The sequence below is a fragment of the Achroia grisella genome, unplaced genomic scaffold, assembly GCF_030625045.1.
Source record: "Achroia grisella isolate CSIRO2021 unplaced genomic scaffold, CSIRO_AGI_Agris_v1 utg808, whole genome shotgun sequence".
Classification (NCBI taxonomy): Eukaryota; Metazoa; Arthropoda; class Insecta; order Lepidoptera; family Pyralidae; genus Achroia; species Achroia grisella.
This window is the reverse complement of record NW_026713029.1, coordinates 342,978-357,778: the sequence shown is the minus strand read 5'-3', so window position 1 is coordinate 357,778 and position 14,801 is coordinate 342,978. Positions and strand designations below refer to the sequence as shown.

Here is a 14,801-nt window from a genome sequence, read left to right as displayed (position 1 = left end):
TAAAGACAACCAAATTTTTCATTCTGTTGATATCAATGAAAGATAGTTTATTAGATCTTCCATTACTGAATCATGTACAACATAACGTAAAGCAATCTTTATAACAATTACTTCGTCATTTCTACACAAAACAGACGTTACTCCTGCATTTTCTATTTATTTATTTTAAATCATCTCCTGTTTACAATCTTTTTCGTTTATTAATATAACCTAATTAGACTACTATATAAGCTTTGCTACTAAAGTCTATTGAAATCTTTAGTAATCAAACTAAAGTGAAGTAGTATACGATTTATCAAAAACATGAATGATATCAATTACTAAATGGCCCAATTTAATTATACTTAGATAATCAATGCAATTAGATTTTATTTCAATTCTTTAGATTAGAGTAAAATCTTTACGTTATCGAAAAAAAATATTACGCTTTGATAACGTTCTCGAATTCTATAACGATAAGCATCTAAATTTCCTATACTTGCTAAATAATAATAAGTCCCGCTGGCAGACAATTATGTGGCACTCAAAGCTTCAATAAATGTTTTATGTAAAAAAATACTTAGCCGAAACTTAAATATTTTTGTTTCTAATGAAGAGAAATGAACGATGTTCCAAGATGCACTTGGGTGGCTGCCTGAATAAATATTCACTATTATTTAAATTTAATCACAGAAGTATTTGAATTAGGTTGGCACAGTAGAGAAAATATGCAATACATATTACAAACGAATTACAAACTATACTTCATAATAAAATTACGGACGATTCAGATAAATGTATAAATAAAATAAAAGTAATAAATAATAGTTAAGTTGTTATTTTCAATATCAAAATTATAAATAATTTTTAGAAGAATTTACATTAACTATTAAGGAAACGAAGAAAACAAATCAAAACTAAGCGTTTAAAAGAGATAATAATGTAATAACAGATACAAATACTGGCGAGGTATCCGTTAAATAACTTATTAAAATTCAGAACTTCATTCATGAACTTACAGCAGTCAAACAATAAGGAAATACGCAGAAACCATTCAAAGAGGATTCGCGAATTCGCTTTATTATGAGTCGAAACACGTTTGTAGCAGTTTTCTACCGGCGCACCAACATATCATTTGACTTTGTATTTTAAATGCTAGCGAAGTTTGGCCTTTATTTAATACGTGTTAGTGAAAAGTGATTAGTTGCAGTGAGGTCGTATTACATCGGAGTAAATACGCACGCATTGTTTGGTACTTCGGTCACGCGCGTGCTTTCTTCGTGGATTTTGCACGCAAATCTACGCTAGCACGTCGATAACGGTAGAGGTCGATTCCGCAATGGAATGCCACGTTCTTCAGTTCTAAAATCTAGACGGGATTCGCTTAATGGTCATTTATTTATATATATGACTAATACATTATGATGAAAGGTCGTATTAGTAGATTCCTCTATACTGTCAAAGTGTATCTACTGAATACTTAATTTGACGACTAAAGCAATAAACGATGAACATAACACTACCACTAATGAATCAGCGATACTAATAAATAATCATCAATTGAAATTATAACCACACTCAATATTTCAATCAACCATGGATGTTGGATTAACATCAGTATTGCAGAGTTCATTTAAGGTAGGAACCACATAAAAATGTTTATGAAAGTAATTAAATAATATTCCTATACCTAATGGTCTTAGCAATCCTTTGGGCTTTTTATAAAATTTTAAGAGTAAAGTAAGAACAGTAATATTACAGGCGCGACTTCTTCATCGCCGTAATTGATTTCCAAAAAGACGGGAGAATAAAAACATATGATGATTCACAAGCGTCTGTAACAGATTCTGAACTTGTGTAGCGTATTCATATAGGCATAAATGACTGATTGATTGCGTGAGATGCCTGTGGCCCCTCCTCAAAGTAATAAACACTACTTCGACCAAGTTTTAGGGTTTTCAACGTAACAATATCATAACTTTGATTTAATATAATAAACCTTACTGTAAGATATTAAGAGCAAAATGTTGAAATCAATTAAAAGACTAAGATGTGAATATAAACAACAATAAAAACCCGTTTAAAAATAACAGTAAGGTCTGGACGCTCTGACTCCCATTTTAAAATTAATATGAAGAAATCAAAAGAGTAAATAACATTTTGCTTCAACAAAGGATCTTAGCATAAATTACACTAATACGGTACAATTAAATAATAAGACTCAAACAAGTGACTACTTATATGCATAACAGATTTCCTATAAGGCCAACTGCTAACGTATAATGTGCGTGGTTACATCAATAAATTAATGTTTATTTGGTGTATAAATCATATCTAGCCAGTTGTGTATTCATTGCTTTTAATGGTAAACTAGTACAGGCCTGCGACTGCATTTAATAATACTGAACGATATTTTCGAATTTCACAAACGTTAAAAAGAATTTTGTGTCGATTGTTGTAAATCCTCAAGTCTTTGGTCAAATGTTATTGACTTTTATCAAAATTATAGGATTTTCTTTTAAGATGGTATTTTTCAGATTATTATCCTTGATAATGGGTATATTGATGTTAAAACACCACGTTTTCAATTGACTTATAGTTTATGTGCACTTTTATACTACTCGGTGAGGCTAACAATGAAAGAAACTGTCGGTTTGTAAGATGAAAAGTAATAACTGCCTATAGTTAAACAAATTATGAATACATAAAGTATAATATACTAAATATTCTAACCCTAGTCGTATTGGAAGTTTTTCTTATATATATGGTGATAGCTTACTTTTGTTAGCTTTTTTATTGAATTATTGTAGCATTTATACAGCTACTATATGTAATCATTCGTGTAAATAAAAGCGCTAACAAATCGCACGATCAAATTTCGCAGTGCAGATCAATGTAAATCAAATGAAACTGTTTACTCAAACGTAAGCAAATCACTAAAACTCTACCTCAGACGTAAGCGAGTCATGAAAAACTCTACCATTAATATAGAATGAATTACTTCCAGATGTATCCATAAAAAATAATGTTGTAGTAATTACAACTTCAATGGAAGCATACTTTTGATTTTAATTTAACATTTGATTTATACTAAATAGTATACAATAACACCTCTAATCATATTTGTATGAGCTGTATTAATAAATATATAATAATCTTTATTAGACATTCAAATATGTGTCCCAGCGTGTTACATAGCAAGTGGCGTAGAAGTCACACGTAAAAGAAGTAGTATCAGTGTTAAAAATAATAAGTAGGTAGGAGTACATATTATAATGTTACATAAACAGGCAACAAATCAGTTCGTATGTTACATAGCATCAACTAATTATAAAAATAATCGTACAAATACGTTCTTTTAAAAACAAAGATTTTCAATCATACACAAATGAGACTGTCAGATTGACATCTGATTTTGGAGTTGGCAATAGTTAAGTCACTTACCCAGCCACCAAGCGCCGACCCATTTTGGATCATTGGAATCGTAACCAGGGTCGTATAGTGGATTCACATACACACTTGTGCACACCGCTCCGAGAAGAAATCCCAAAGCTGGACCAATTACTCTGATTCCGATGGTAATCGCTGTGGAAGAAGAAAACATTTTAATTATTAGGTATTTTAATGGTTATAACATATTGAAACATATAACATCAAAATACAACATATTGACATTAGACCTGATTAATATAATGGTTTTTACCATCACCAGCACCGCTTTACCAGCACCGCTCGTCATAGCCAGGGAATTCATCCCGAAACGCTAGAACCAAAGTGGTCTCGAATAGTCGGGTTTCTGGGAGCTTCCCCCCGCGTACACTTAAGTTATGGAATGGACTACCTACTAAGATATTCTCTAGAGGCAACAGCATGAGGTTTTACGGGTATTTTAAGGTTTCTTAAGAATCGGCAGCACGCACGTGACCCCCTGGTGTCACTTGGTTTCAGGCATCATAAGCTACGGTAACAGTTTACTATCAGATTGGCCATATGCTTGATTGACAATATCGTAGTATAAATTACCGGCTACCTGTTGCGGCGACTTCGCACGTATAAACCGGTTTCCGTAGGATACATATTATACTAAGAAATAAAATATAGTTTATGGTTTCGTAGTCTACTCAAGGATAATATGCATAGATTTCTATTGGTGAAAGTCTGAAGAGCAAATATGAATATAGTAGCAAGTCTATACATGTACAAAAAATACCCAGCGGTAAAATGAATTGAGGATAAAGCGTTATTATTCACCTCATCCTTTCTAAATTTATGAAGTTTTTGTGAGTAGTCGCCAGAGAGAAATTACACTTATATCGGTCTGAGTCCATGGGGCCTAAACGTATTTTCTTCACTAAAAAGACAATTTGTTATAATACAATCATGTGTAATACTAAAAAGAAACTAAGAGAAAACAACAACAACGGCCATATAGTATTGCCATAAACATAATCTTTTTATGAACATCAAATTTCTCCGTTGCTATTCTGACGTAAGGCTCATATGGCAATTAAATTGTACGTCAACCACACGCATATATCCAATTGTCTAACCATCAGCTGCAAGTGACTGTAATTAGTAGTTCTATTGCACGTTGCATGCAACATGTAAGTACCTACACGAAATCTCATGCCATCAAAAATCAGAGGAAAACACCAGTGTAATTTTTGAACGGTTAATCTTGTAAATATTAATGGACGTAATAACAGAGGCGGAGATAGTCATTATGCAAATTGAGATGGACTCTCGTACGCTGAATGAACCGCAGCCGTTTATCTCAATAGGAATAGGGCTCAAAGGCTAATAGAGGGCCATTGAACTAAAGAGGACAAATTATCCTATAAGGGATTGTAAACTGCGACCGCCACTAGACCCGTGCTTAATACTCAACAAAAAAACTAATGGAATACACCACGATTATAGAAATAGGTTTTGAAATTACTCAAGAAATTACAATTCCACGAACTGCAAATGATCTTGCTTCAACTATAAACAAAGATAGACATAATTATTAATCTATGTCTATAATTGAAAAAACTTTTAAAGGTTTGTTTTCTGTTGATAATTCAAACATATTTATTCTAAAAATGTTTTTTATTTCAAATATTGAAGGTATACGTATTGATAAAATAAATTCGTGAAGGTTAGTGACCGAAAAACAATCGGGGTACTTAGGTCCCAAATGTAATATTTCCCAGAAATCAACCGCATCGCTTGCCAAAAAACGAGCAGCGCGTTCTGATTGCGTGTGTACAAAGGAAAATAAAATACATGCTCCTATTATCATCATGATGCGCTTTTGTAATAAATAATAACCACGTCTGTGTTGCGTTTTTGAAAACAGGCATCGATCGCGTCTCTGTAAGTACAAGTTTTTATAATGTCCCGGCGCACTCGTCTTTACTGGTTCTGATGCATCATTAACATTGTTCTCAAGTGCTGCTCCAACGAATTAACTCTCAATGATTGTCAAAAAATGAGGAATTGCGTCATTAAATTCTCTCGGTATGCGGATCTCGTTTCAAGATTGTACGCTTCGATACAGGAGGATGAGTTGAATCTTTTAAGTATTTTAATGTATCACGATTTACATTACAATTAATTACTTAATTATTACATATCATGTTACATGTTACCAGAATAATTTATTTATATTTATGATCAACCTATTACTACTGCTTTTAATCAACCGTATTAATGATAACATTGTATTCGTCAGTACTTCTTATCCTATCTTCGTCACTTAGTCATTGTGTTATTGGTAACTTAACTAGTTGAGCTACTGCTACTTTTATAATACTTATAGATGTTCCTCTTTTATGTATATTTTTTGGTGCTTCTGACTAAGACGAGCAAATAAGTGTTATAATCTAGATACATAATGTTATTACTTTATGCCAAGAACATTCAGCTAGTACTATTATGCAACTGATACTGGCAGTTAAACTGACATATCGCTGAACGGGAAGTAGTAACAGATATTTTTAAAAGGAATATATGTTACGACATTTTACTACAATCAGGTATCTATGATTTGTATACTGGTGCATTTTCGTATAATTTTTCCCATATACACGTTATTAAAGATCTACAAATATAAATAGTTTTGTTATGAGGCATTCATAAAATAAATACACGAAATGCGTTTTAAGTTACAATAGAAATATAAAATAGGTGTATTTAAACTTAAATTAATGAAAAATACAAACATCGATGATATAATTTATAAATACATATTACACACTTTAAAATACCAACATATAGATATGAAAGGCATCAGGGCTGGAAGCGATAACCTTGCTGCGTCCGCCGCAATAAATAAGGTCATCCAACAAAACAGTCACTATTTCTATAATATTGAAATCCTATTAATATTATAATCGTGAATATTTGTGCCAATGTTTGGCAAACTGGGCCGATGGCTGGCTGAACTAGCTGTTGTTGGGAAAATAGAACAGCTTATGTCCTGACACAGAAAATTCTACTCTATTCAAAGCACAAACATTACAAATACTAAAATCTGCCATAAATCTTTTTAAGTGTATATTTGTCCCAATTCCAGTAGAAGAAAATGTAGCAGAAGTACTCGAAATGAAAGAAATTAGCAATCCGTACGCAAGAAATAATGATAAAACATAAAACATTTTCAAGCAATCATACGTTGCATTGCCGATGCAACTAACGGTCCTCCTCGTTGAATAAAAAATAATTGTAAATTACCAATCACCGTACAGCATTCGTTCATAAAGCAAAAAAACTATTACACTCGATTACCCGTACATACCATTGTGTACGACGCGAAGTTTATAAAGAAAGGATGCCTTTAAAAAATTAACAAGCCAAAATTTTACAAGTAAAATTAACGGACGACCACACGCGGATTTCTGGTGAAACGGCAATAACGATACACGCATAAGATTATTACAAGACAAGACCAAACATAGTGTCGCTTCATATACTTCGTACAACAACTAACAAATTATTAAAAACCATAATATTGGAAGAAACAAAAGAAAATAAATTCAGCACAATGGTCATTGCACTCATTGTAGAATTGTTTTTGAGAGGATGACTAACACCTTGTCTTGAAGTATGAACAGATAGTCTTGCTTCTACGAATAAATGTAAATGTATAAAAAATATACACCTGTTCAAACACGTATAACTTGGTTACATGTTTTCAAATAAACTTAAGTGATTGTGTTTTATATTTAATAGGACTAGACATTACGATATCTGGCCTGTGAATAGCTATAACCACGCCTATTAGAAAACTGTACTGTACGGAATATAAGGAAGGCAAAAGAAACTAATATAGAATTTATATGATTACATATAGAATTTATAAGATTTTGATTGGTGTATATTATATTGAATAATAAAGTTGGAAAGTAATATGTTGCTTTATAGCCTCGAATGCTATCATACGATTGTAAAAGAAATTGCATACAATGCTTGTTTATCTAATCTAGCATTCGTAATCTAATCTCGTATAGTGTTGGAAACTGACCTATGTCAACCGCGAGCGATTACTACGTAATTTGATAGCTCGCAAAAATATTGCATAAGTGCAATAGGTACGAGGTATGTAGACCGAGACAGTATAGAGAACACAACATCTGGTTTCCTTACATTAATATACTCGTATATCTATGAGTTTAAATGTTTTAAATTTATTATTACCAATTTATGTAAAATTACAGTAATCTGTATTATTATAACCATAAAAAATCTTGGAGTTTTGTCAATTCTTTCCGGATTAAGCATTTTTCTTTCTTTCAAATCTACAGTAGCTTAGTAGTACTCGACATAAGAAAGAAAGAAGAAACAGAAATATATTTAACGACTTCTTTGGTCTGGCTGTTTTACTTCCAATGGTCGCAGTTTCTGTTCCTCATATGGTACAAACATTCGTATTCATGAGTATGATTGTTTGTATTGGCCTGTGTGTTATCTATGTGTATTATATATGTATGTATTTACATAACACAAGCTCTTATTATTTGGGACTAGATAGCGTTGTATGAACTGTCCAAGAGTAATATTATTATACTTATTTGGCGCATACAATCTACAAAGCATACATATACATTTGACTTAACATAATATGTATCGGACTGAGTTACAGGAAAAATATTTTCATTCAATTTATTTATCTCGAATAGCAATATATAATAATACCGTGTGTCTGAGTGTACCCTATCTATGACATTTATAGTGCTATTCTTTTCTGTTGGATTAATTTCCACGAGCAAAAAAATAAATACAAAAGATTTTTTTTCCTATAGGAATTCTAATTCATAAAACTTGTTTATAGATTCTACTAACGGTGAACGTGAAAATTGATAAAGAAGTTTAAAGGTTTCGATATAAAATACTCAATCATGCAGAAACTGATTGAATGAACAAAACCGTTGTTAAACACAATGCAAATTAACTTATTTTTATTAAATTGAGATTGAACGAATACGAATACTCCTCTTAAGTAAAAATAATTAGCCCTATCAGATGGTAAACGGTTACCATATTATACAACCTATACCTATACTGTAAAACCAGGGGTATCACGTGCGCCTTGTCGACCCTTAAGAAATCTTAAAAGACCCTTCATGAATACCCCATACTATAGTCTCGCGTAAAAACCTCGACAGGTAGATCCCTTCCACAATCTAAGGGTATGCGTGATTTTATATTATATGAGAAAATAGTGCAACTAAAATGAAAGGTATATCATTGAATTTATTAAACAATAATATCTTATATAACTTGAATAAGAGTGTGGATTGCGATAATAAATTATATACAAATATAATAACATTGAAGAGTAGTGCTAACAAACAACACATATCATAAATATCTTTGTATGCTCAGAAATGTAAAGACAATTCATTTTATCTCTATCATGCATTACATTATTTAACTATACGCTCTACAGAAGACGGGTACAAACAAATGGAACACTGTTGCTAGTTGTTTAATTGTTATTCATTAACGAGATTTCACTATAATTAAGATAACCTTCACTGATTTAATTAACAGTATTAATACATTTTAAATGAGAGATTATAAAGCAAAGGAGTAATGGCTGCATGATTCTGAGGTAGCGACTATGAGACAGTTTCAAAACCATAGCTAATTATACTATATACATATATATATATTTCACAAGGTACATTAATACTCATAATAAAAAATCTCAATCTTAATAATTGAAAAATAGGAAAATTAATTTCGCGCCGTATTAAATCATCTGTTATAAAAAAACTCAATCTTTGGTCGCAACATGAAATCCTGTGGGTGCAAATGAAATTCGAACCTCAATGGAGACATTAAATTTAATTCACAAAGTGGCCATTTGATACAAATGGCAGTTTGATTGGGATTATATAGCACTGTGTGGGACAATATTAACCACGAGCTAAGTTTGAGCTTTAACTGTCAACGATGAATATACTAAGCGAAGCAGCGATATATATCTAGATTTATATTTATCTATAAGTTCATTTTTTTAATAAAATGCGGCTCATATTACTTGCTAATGATGATGAGCGTTCTATAGACGATTTTTAAAATTGTTTATGTAGTTAACTCTTTATACTTAATAAGTTTTTAAGTTTAGGTATATCTTCAACATAAAATTCTCGTGTCACAATGTTAGTTGCCATACTTCTCCGAAATGTATTAATCGATTTACATGAAATAGTATATATGCACTCGGTAGATCTAAGAATAGGTTGTTATCTATTTTTTATACATCTAAATAATAAGTGAGAGCAACCCCAAAATTTTCTTTTATATTTTGGACACAACTTTTAATTTTTATTCTTTTAAGATGTATCATTTAAAAGCACATTTCTTCTTAAATTTTCACTGTTCTATCACCAACCCCTATTATTTTTATAGCGATACTAGTACATTAATTTATATGGCACATTTGCCAGGTCAGCTAGTAACATTATATAAATTGTTGTAATCACAAATAATCAAAATGACAACGACGACTAATATGTTGAAATAGTTATACAAGGAAAATATTGATATATCGCAACAACCACGTGGCAACATGCTACAATTTAAGAAATACGTCCCACTGACCGATTTACGATAAATAACATCCAGCTAACGCTTGACTCACAGCAACTTTGTATTATAAGAAACCAAAGAGTATGTATTCTGGAGCGTAAAATAACTAGCCAGTAAGAGTATAACAGAGGGTAAGACTCCGTTTGATAATGCATCACCTATTGATTAGTTACTACGTGAACTGTAAGTATAAATAAATAATAGACGCACAAAGTTCAATAGAGCGGCAAGAGGTTAGTCGTTTCAGTATAGAAATCTTATTAATATTATAAACGCGATATTTATGACTATGAAAGGGTGGATGTGTGATGATGTTAGTCTATCACACAAATACTACGAAACGTATTTTAATGTAAAGTTACATTATTAATTATCACAATTATTAATATACGAGTAGCTTATACATCAGAATAAAACAGGATATAATTTAAAAATATATTATGTAAATTGGGCGAAATATAATGATATTTGTCAATTATGTGTGATGCAGACGAAGTTGCGTGAGTCAGGTAATCTATAATAATTACACGCCATATTTAAACATTTTTGAATGAATGTTTATAACCTCTAGAGTTTTCATAACACACAAAAATATCACAACATCTGCGTTATCTATAAAATTTCCAATACAATATGGTTATTGTGATAACGAACTAAAACGTTAATCATACATCATGTTACATATACGTAAATCCATGTATAATTTTTTTTTAAATATTTACTGCAAATTTCAATGAAGTTTCCAAATAATTTTTACCGTCTTAATCTAATAATTCGTCTTAATCTAAATAATTCACTAGCTTTTTTAATGTTTTGTTTGTTTTAGAAAATTAGCACATCATGTCTCTTTAAAATGTAGTTCAAAAACAAACCGCAATTGTGCCTACGGAAGGACTAAAGGCACATACAATTGCTGTTCGGTAAACCGCAGGTCATCGTAAAATTGCGAAGAAATAATATTGTAAAGAAGAAATAACAGTAGCTTAAAAGAATTGCATAAATGAACTTCTCAATTTGCCAATGCAGTGGATGCAAGATGAATTTAGAGCAATATAAGAGGACCGTTTGCGTGATAATATCAATGAGCTGAAATTGTCGCAGAGACAGACTGCCCTACTGGCACACTTATGCGACAACTACTGAAATAGCAATTGCATCCAATGCACTGAACTTTGCAGTACAATTTGTGCCACATTTACACATATTGCACTTGAAACAAATTGAAGGCGCCATCTCCGGCATCCTAACCTATTATATTAGACTTGCTACTCTGACGATATTGATCAATCACATTTGGTGTCATACTCCATCTATATCAGATACTTACAATTAGGTGAACAACTTAGGTGAACTAAACAAAATGACTCAAAGTCTATTTTATCCTATCCTCAAAATTTATTTTACATCCAATACCAGTAGGTGCACGAACATAGTAATTTAATGCAATTCGCAAAAGGTCGGAAACTTTAAGAAACATGTCTATGTAAGTCCCAGGACTATTATCAGAATATCCATTCAAACTGTCTAGATATTGATTATAACTTATAATATTTCTTCAAGTGAACTACTAACTTCGAGAATACCTTAATGAGCAAATGTTACCAACATGACGTCAGTGCAAATGGTATAATTTTAGAGGCAGACGGACCATACAATATTAGGTATGCTGCGAAACTATGTTGGACGTCCGCACCGCAATGACAAATCAGTAAAACGTACCCAGCCAACGATATAGACTAATATAGGTCAATAATCGTTACTATAAATTATACTAATTGGAAAACAAGTTAGCACAATACTAGTATTGTTGATTTCATGCGCTAATGCATATTGTCCTTAACATACTTATTAAATCATATATTTGAGAGAAACATTCAATTTAATTTAATCTAGACAAAATCTCTGTAGTTTATAGATTCTTCTACTATACTCCTATAAATCATATAAATTATTATCGGTTTCCAAGATTCAAGATTGTTGATTAGTATATAAAGAGCGCCCATTTACTAAAGAAAATAAATATACGAAAATAATCGCGATCACTACCACGGCCAGTTGAACAATAGGCTGTTGCTTCTTAAAAAAGAAAACAAAACCTCAATAGCGGTGAATAAACAAACCTAAGTTCAATATTCTATATTATATATGGTGTGAGGCTTTTCTGTGGCCACCACTTTCTGAAGGCCTCCAGGTGGAACGACGATCTGGTCAAGAGCGCACGGAATTCATTGGATGCGAGCAGCGTATGACCGATCGTCGTGGAGATCTTTGGGGGAGGCCTATGTCCAACAGTGGACGTCTTCGAGGCTGCGATGATGAAGGCTTTTCTGTCAGTTGTAAATGCAACAATAGCAACATTTATCAAAGACAGGAAATACCTTGAACATCTTACTCATTACAATGCTAATGGAGTATGTTTGAAAATTGTAATTAATAGTAAGTGGTAATATTTAATAATATTATTAATTAGAAAACCGCTGAGTGATAATATTATCGACTAATCTCATAAGAAATATATTCAAACATATTAAGTCTTTTTGAGTAAAAGAATTTAAAAATTAGTTCTGTAGTTGCAGTATGGATGTATATGTATGATATGATATAGTATGGATTATCCTCTTGTACAAAGAATCATATCTCATTGTAATTTATCATATATTTTTAATTGCGGCATTGCTTTTGGAATTGGCAATGAACATAAAACAATATTTGCGACTATCCTACGAAATCAGTTACTTAGTAAACTATTTCATACTGTGTTACAGGAATTATTTCTTGCTCTATCTGTAGCACCAAAGCATAGTAGACAAGGTGTTTTATATGCAGTGCTTGCAGACATAATAAACACGTAGCAATTACATTATGTCATTAACCCTCACTTCCGCCTAAATAAATCATTGTTCAGTTTTTATAGCAATTTCTTTAAAAGCATTTTCACTAATAGCAATTTCTTTAAAAACACTTCATACATGTTTAGGCTTAGTGAGCACAAAATGTTTATAAATCACTGAATTCTATTATTATCAGCTTCCAACTAATTCGAAATAATAAATTGTATTAACGATTACAGAAATATATGTAAATTGTATGCAACAAAAGCGCATTTAAGACGATTGTTAATTACGCAACTCATCAGAGGGCGTCCGGCAGAATATCTCGTAGGCGGCGCAGTGGGCGGCGGGTATGATTTATACACTTTTATGCGCCAAATTTATTGCTCGCGAAACGATAACAACAGAACCCAACGATCTTAATCGACAAATAACAATTTATGAATCGGGACAGGTAATCGAGCTTTTGTTTCGATTCGAAATTACGCCCCCTGATATTGAGCTGCGCAATTTAGAACAATACAACTATTAAAATCGTAAATGCGAAGTAATAAATTCTTATATTCACTCACCCATGTAAAGCGGGGATTGTCTGCTTCCAACATTGTCATCGACGTATGGTATGCCGAGCGTAGCGATTCCAGTTTGTCCCACACCGACGACCAATAAACATATAAAGAGCCATGGAATCACGACAGCCGTTATCGAGGACCGTGTTTCTGTACTTTTATACTGAGCAGCATCACAGTCAGTGGCATTCCCATAGTGCGAACAGACTGGCGCCGGACCCGATCTATGAGCATCCAAATGCACATCGAGCAATTTCGTGCCATACAACATATGTGGCACCACACAACCTATCACGCCGACCGCGAGCACAAGCATCATGCACGCAATCCAACGCGGTCGATGTCCACGCCCAGCCAGATAAGTGAGAAACAGCGCTGTACATATTTGACCGATTTCTGTTGCTGCTAAAAGCACTCCAGTAGTCTTCGATTCCACTTTAAACAACTTCTCAATAGTTGTAGTCACACTTACAAAATATGTAAGAAACATGCCCTGAAGCACCCATCCGGAAAGAAACACGAGCATGAAAACTCGTGTCGAGTGGAAAACAGAGCGAGGCCGGACCGGCTGTGTTGCCGGAATCTTGCAGTCAAGAGATCCATTGTTATTGCCAGTAGCTAGTCGTTCCTGTTCTTCTGGTGTGGCCTCAACGCCTTTCATGGCGGTGTCCTCGCCCGGAGGGCCCGCGGGGCCTAATTCCCCACCCGCAGAGACTGTAGCGACAACACTCGCCCTGTGACAATAGAAAAACGATAATGTAAACAAACATAATGACATTATTTTCAATATTACTAATTCTGGGTTTTATTACTCAACTCACGTCATTATCTATAGCCGCAACTATCGTAATCTACTTCACAACCCCCGGTCCAAGTTGCAGCCGCCCGAGCGGAAAGGATACGCACGCGAAGCTGATGACTGTAACGTTTCCGGATAACGGAACCACTTAAATAGTAATGTATCACGAAAACAGAAAGCTATATCAGTATGCAGGAGGACACTCGTACGCATACTCTTGCATGGAGTCGTTCACTGGCCGGCGAGCCTGCAAAGGGGTTCGTGTGGAGGCTGCGTGCGCACATGCAGCGCCACGAAGATAAACTGCAACGAGAAATTACCGGCACAGCGCGATGCACCCGCTTCACCCGCCCCTCGACTTCTCCCCACACGGGGTTTTTATTGGCCGTCTGTCCGTTTTTTGTGCGGCACGCATTTACACACGACGAGAGTCGTCTGCGCGACGCCCTCACGCCCTCCAAAGATTCCCTCTCGTCTCGACACAGCGGAATGTCTTTGTTTATCGCAGGAAGCTTTTAAGCTCATTTTTATCCATATTTTCTA

The 14,801-nt window shown here is 33.5% G+C and overlaps 1 protein-coding gene across 1 annotated transcript in view; it reads right to left on the bottom strand.

The window, feature by feature from the left end:
- The window catches only part of LOC131851835 (solute carrier organic anion transporter family member 74D-like), a 28,142-nt gene extending 13,624 nt beyond the window's left edge, over positions 1 to 14,518 (bottom strand). Inside the window, exons 1-3 of the mRNA XM_059202398.1 lie at positions 14,281 to 14,518; positions 13,463 to 14,193; positions 3,424 to 3,564 (exon numbers count right to left, since the gene is read on the bottom strand). Of these exons, the coding sequence (XP_059058381.1) occupies positions 3,424 to 3,564; positions 13,463 to 14,193; positions 14,281 to 14,285 (877 nt within the window). The 5' untranslated portion in view covers positions 14,286 to 14,518. The remainder of the gene's footprint in view (positions 1 to 3,423; positions 3,565 to 13,462; positions 14,194 to 14,280) is intronic.
- Between the last annotated feature and the right edge of the window lie 283 nt (positions 14,519 to 14,801).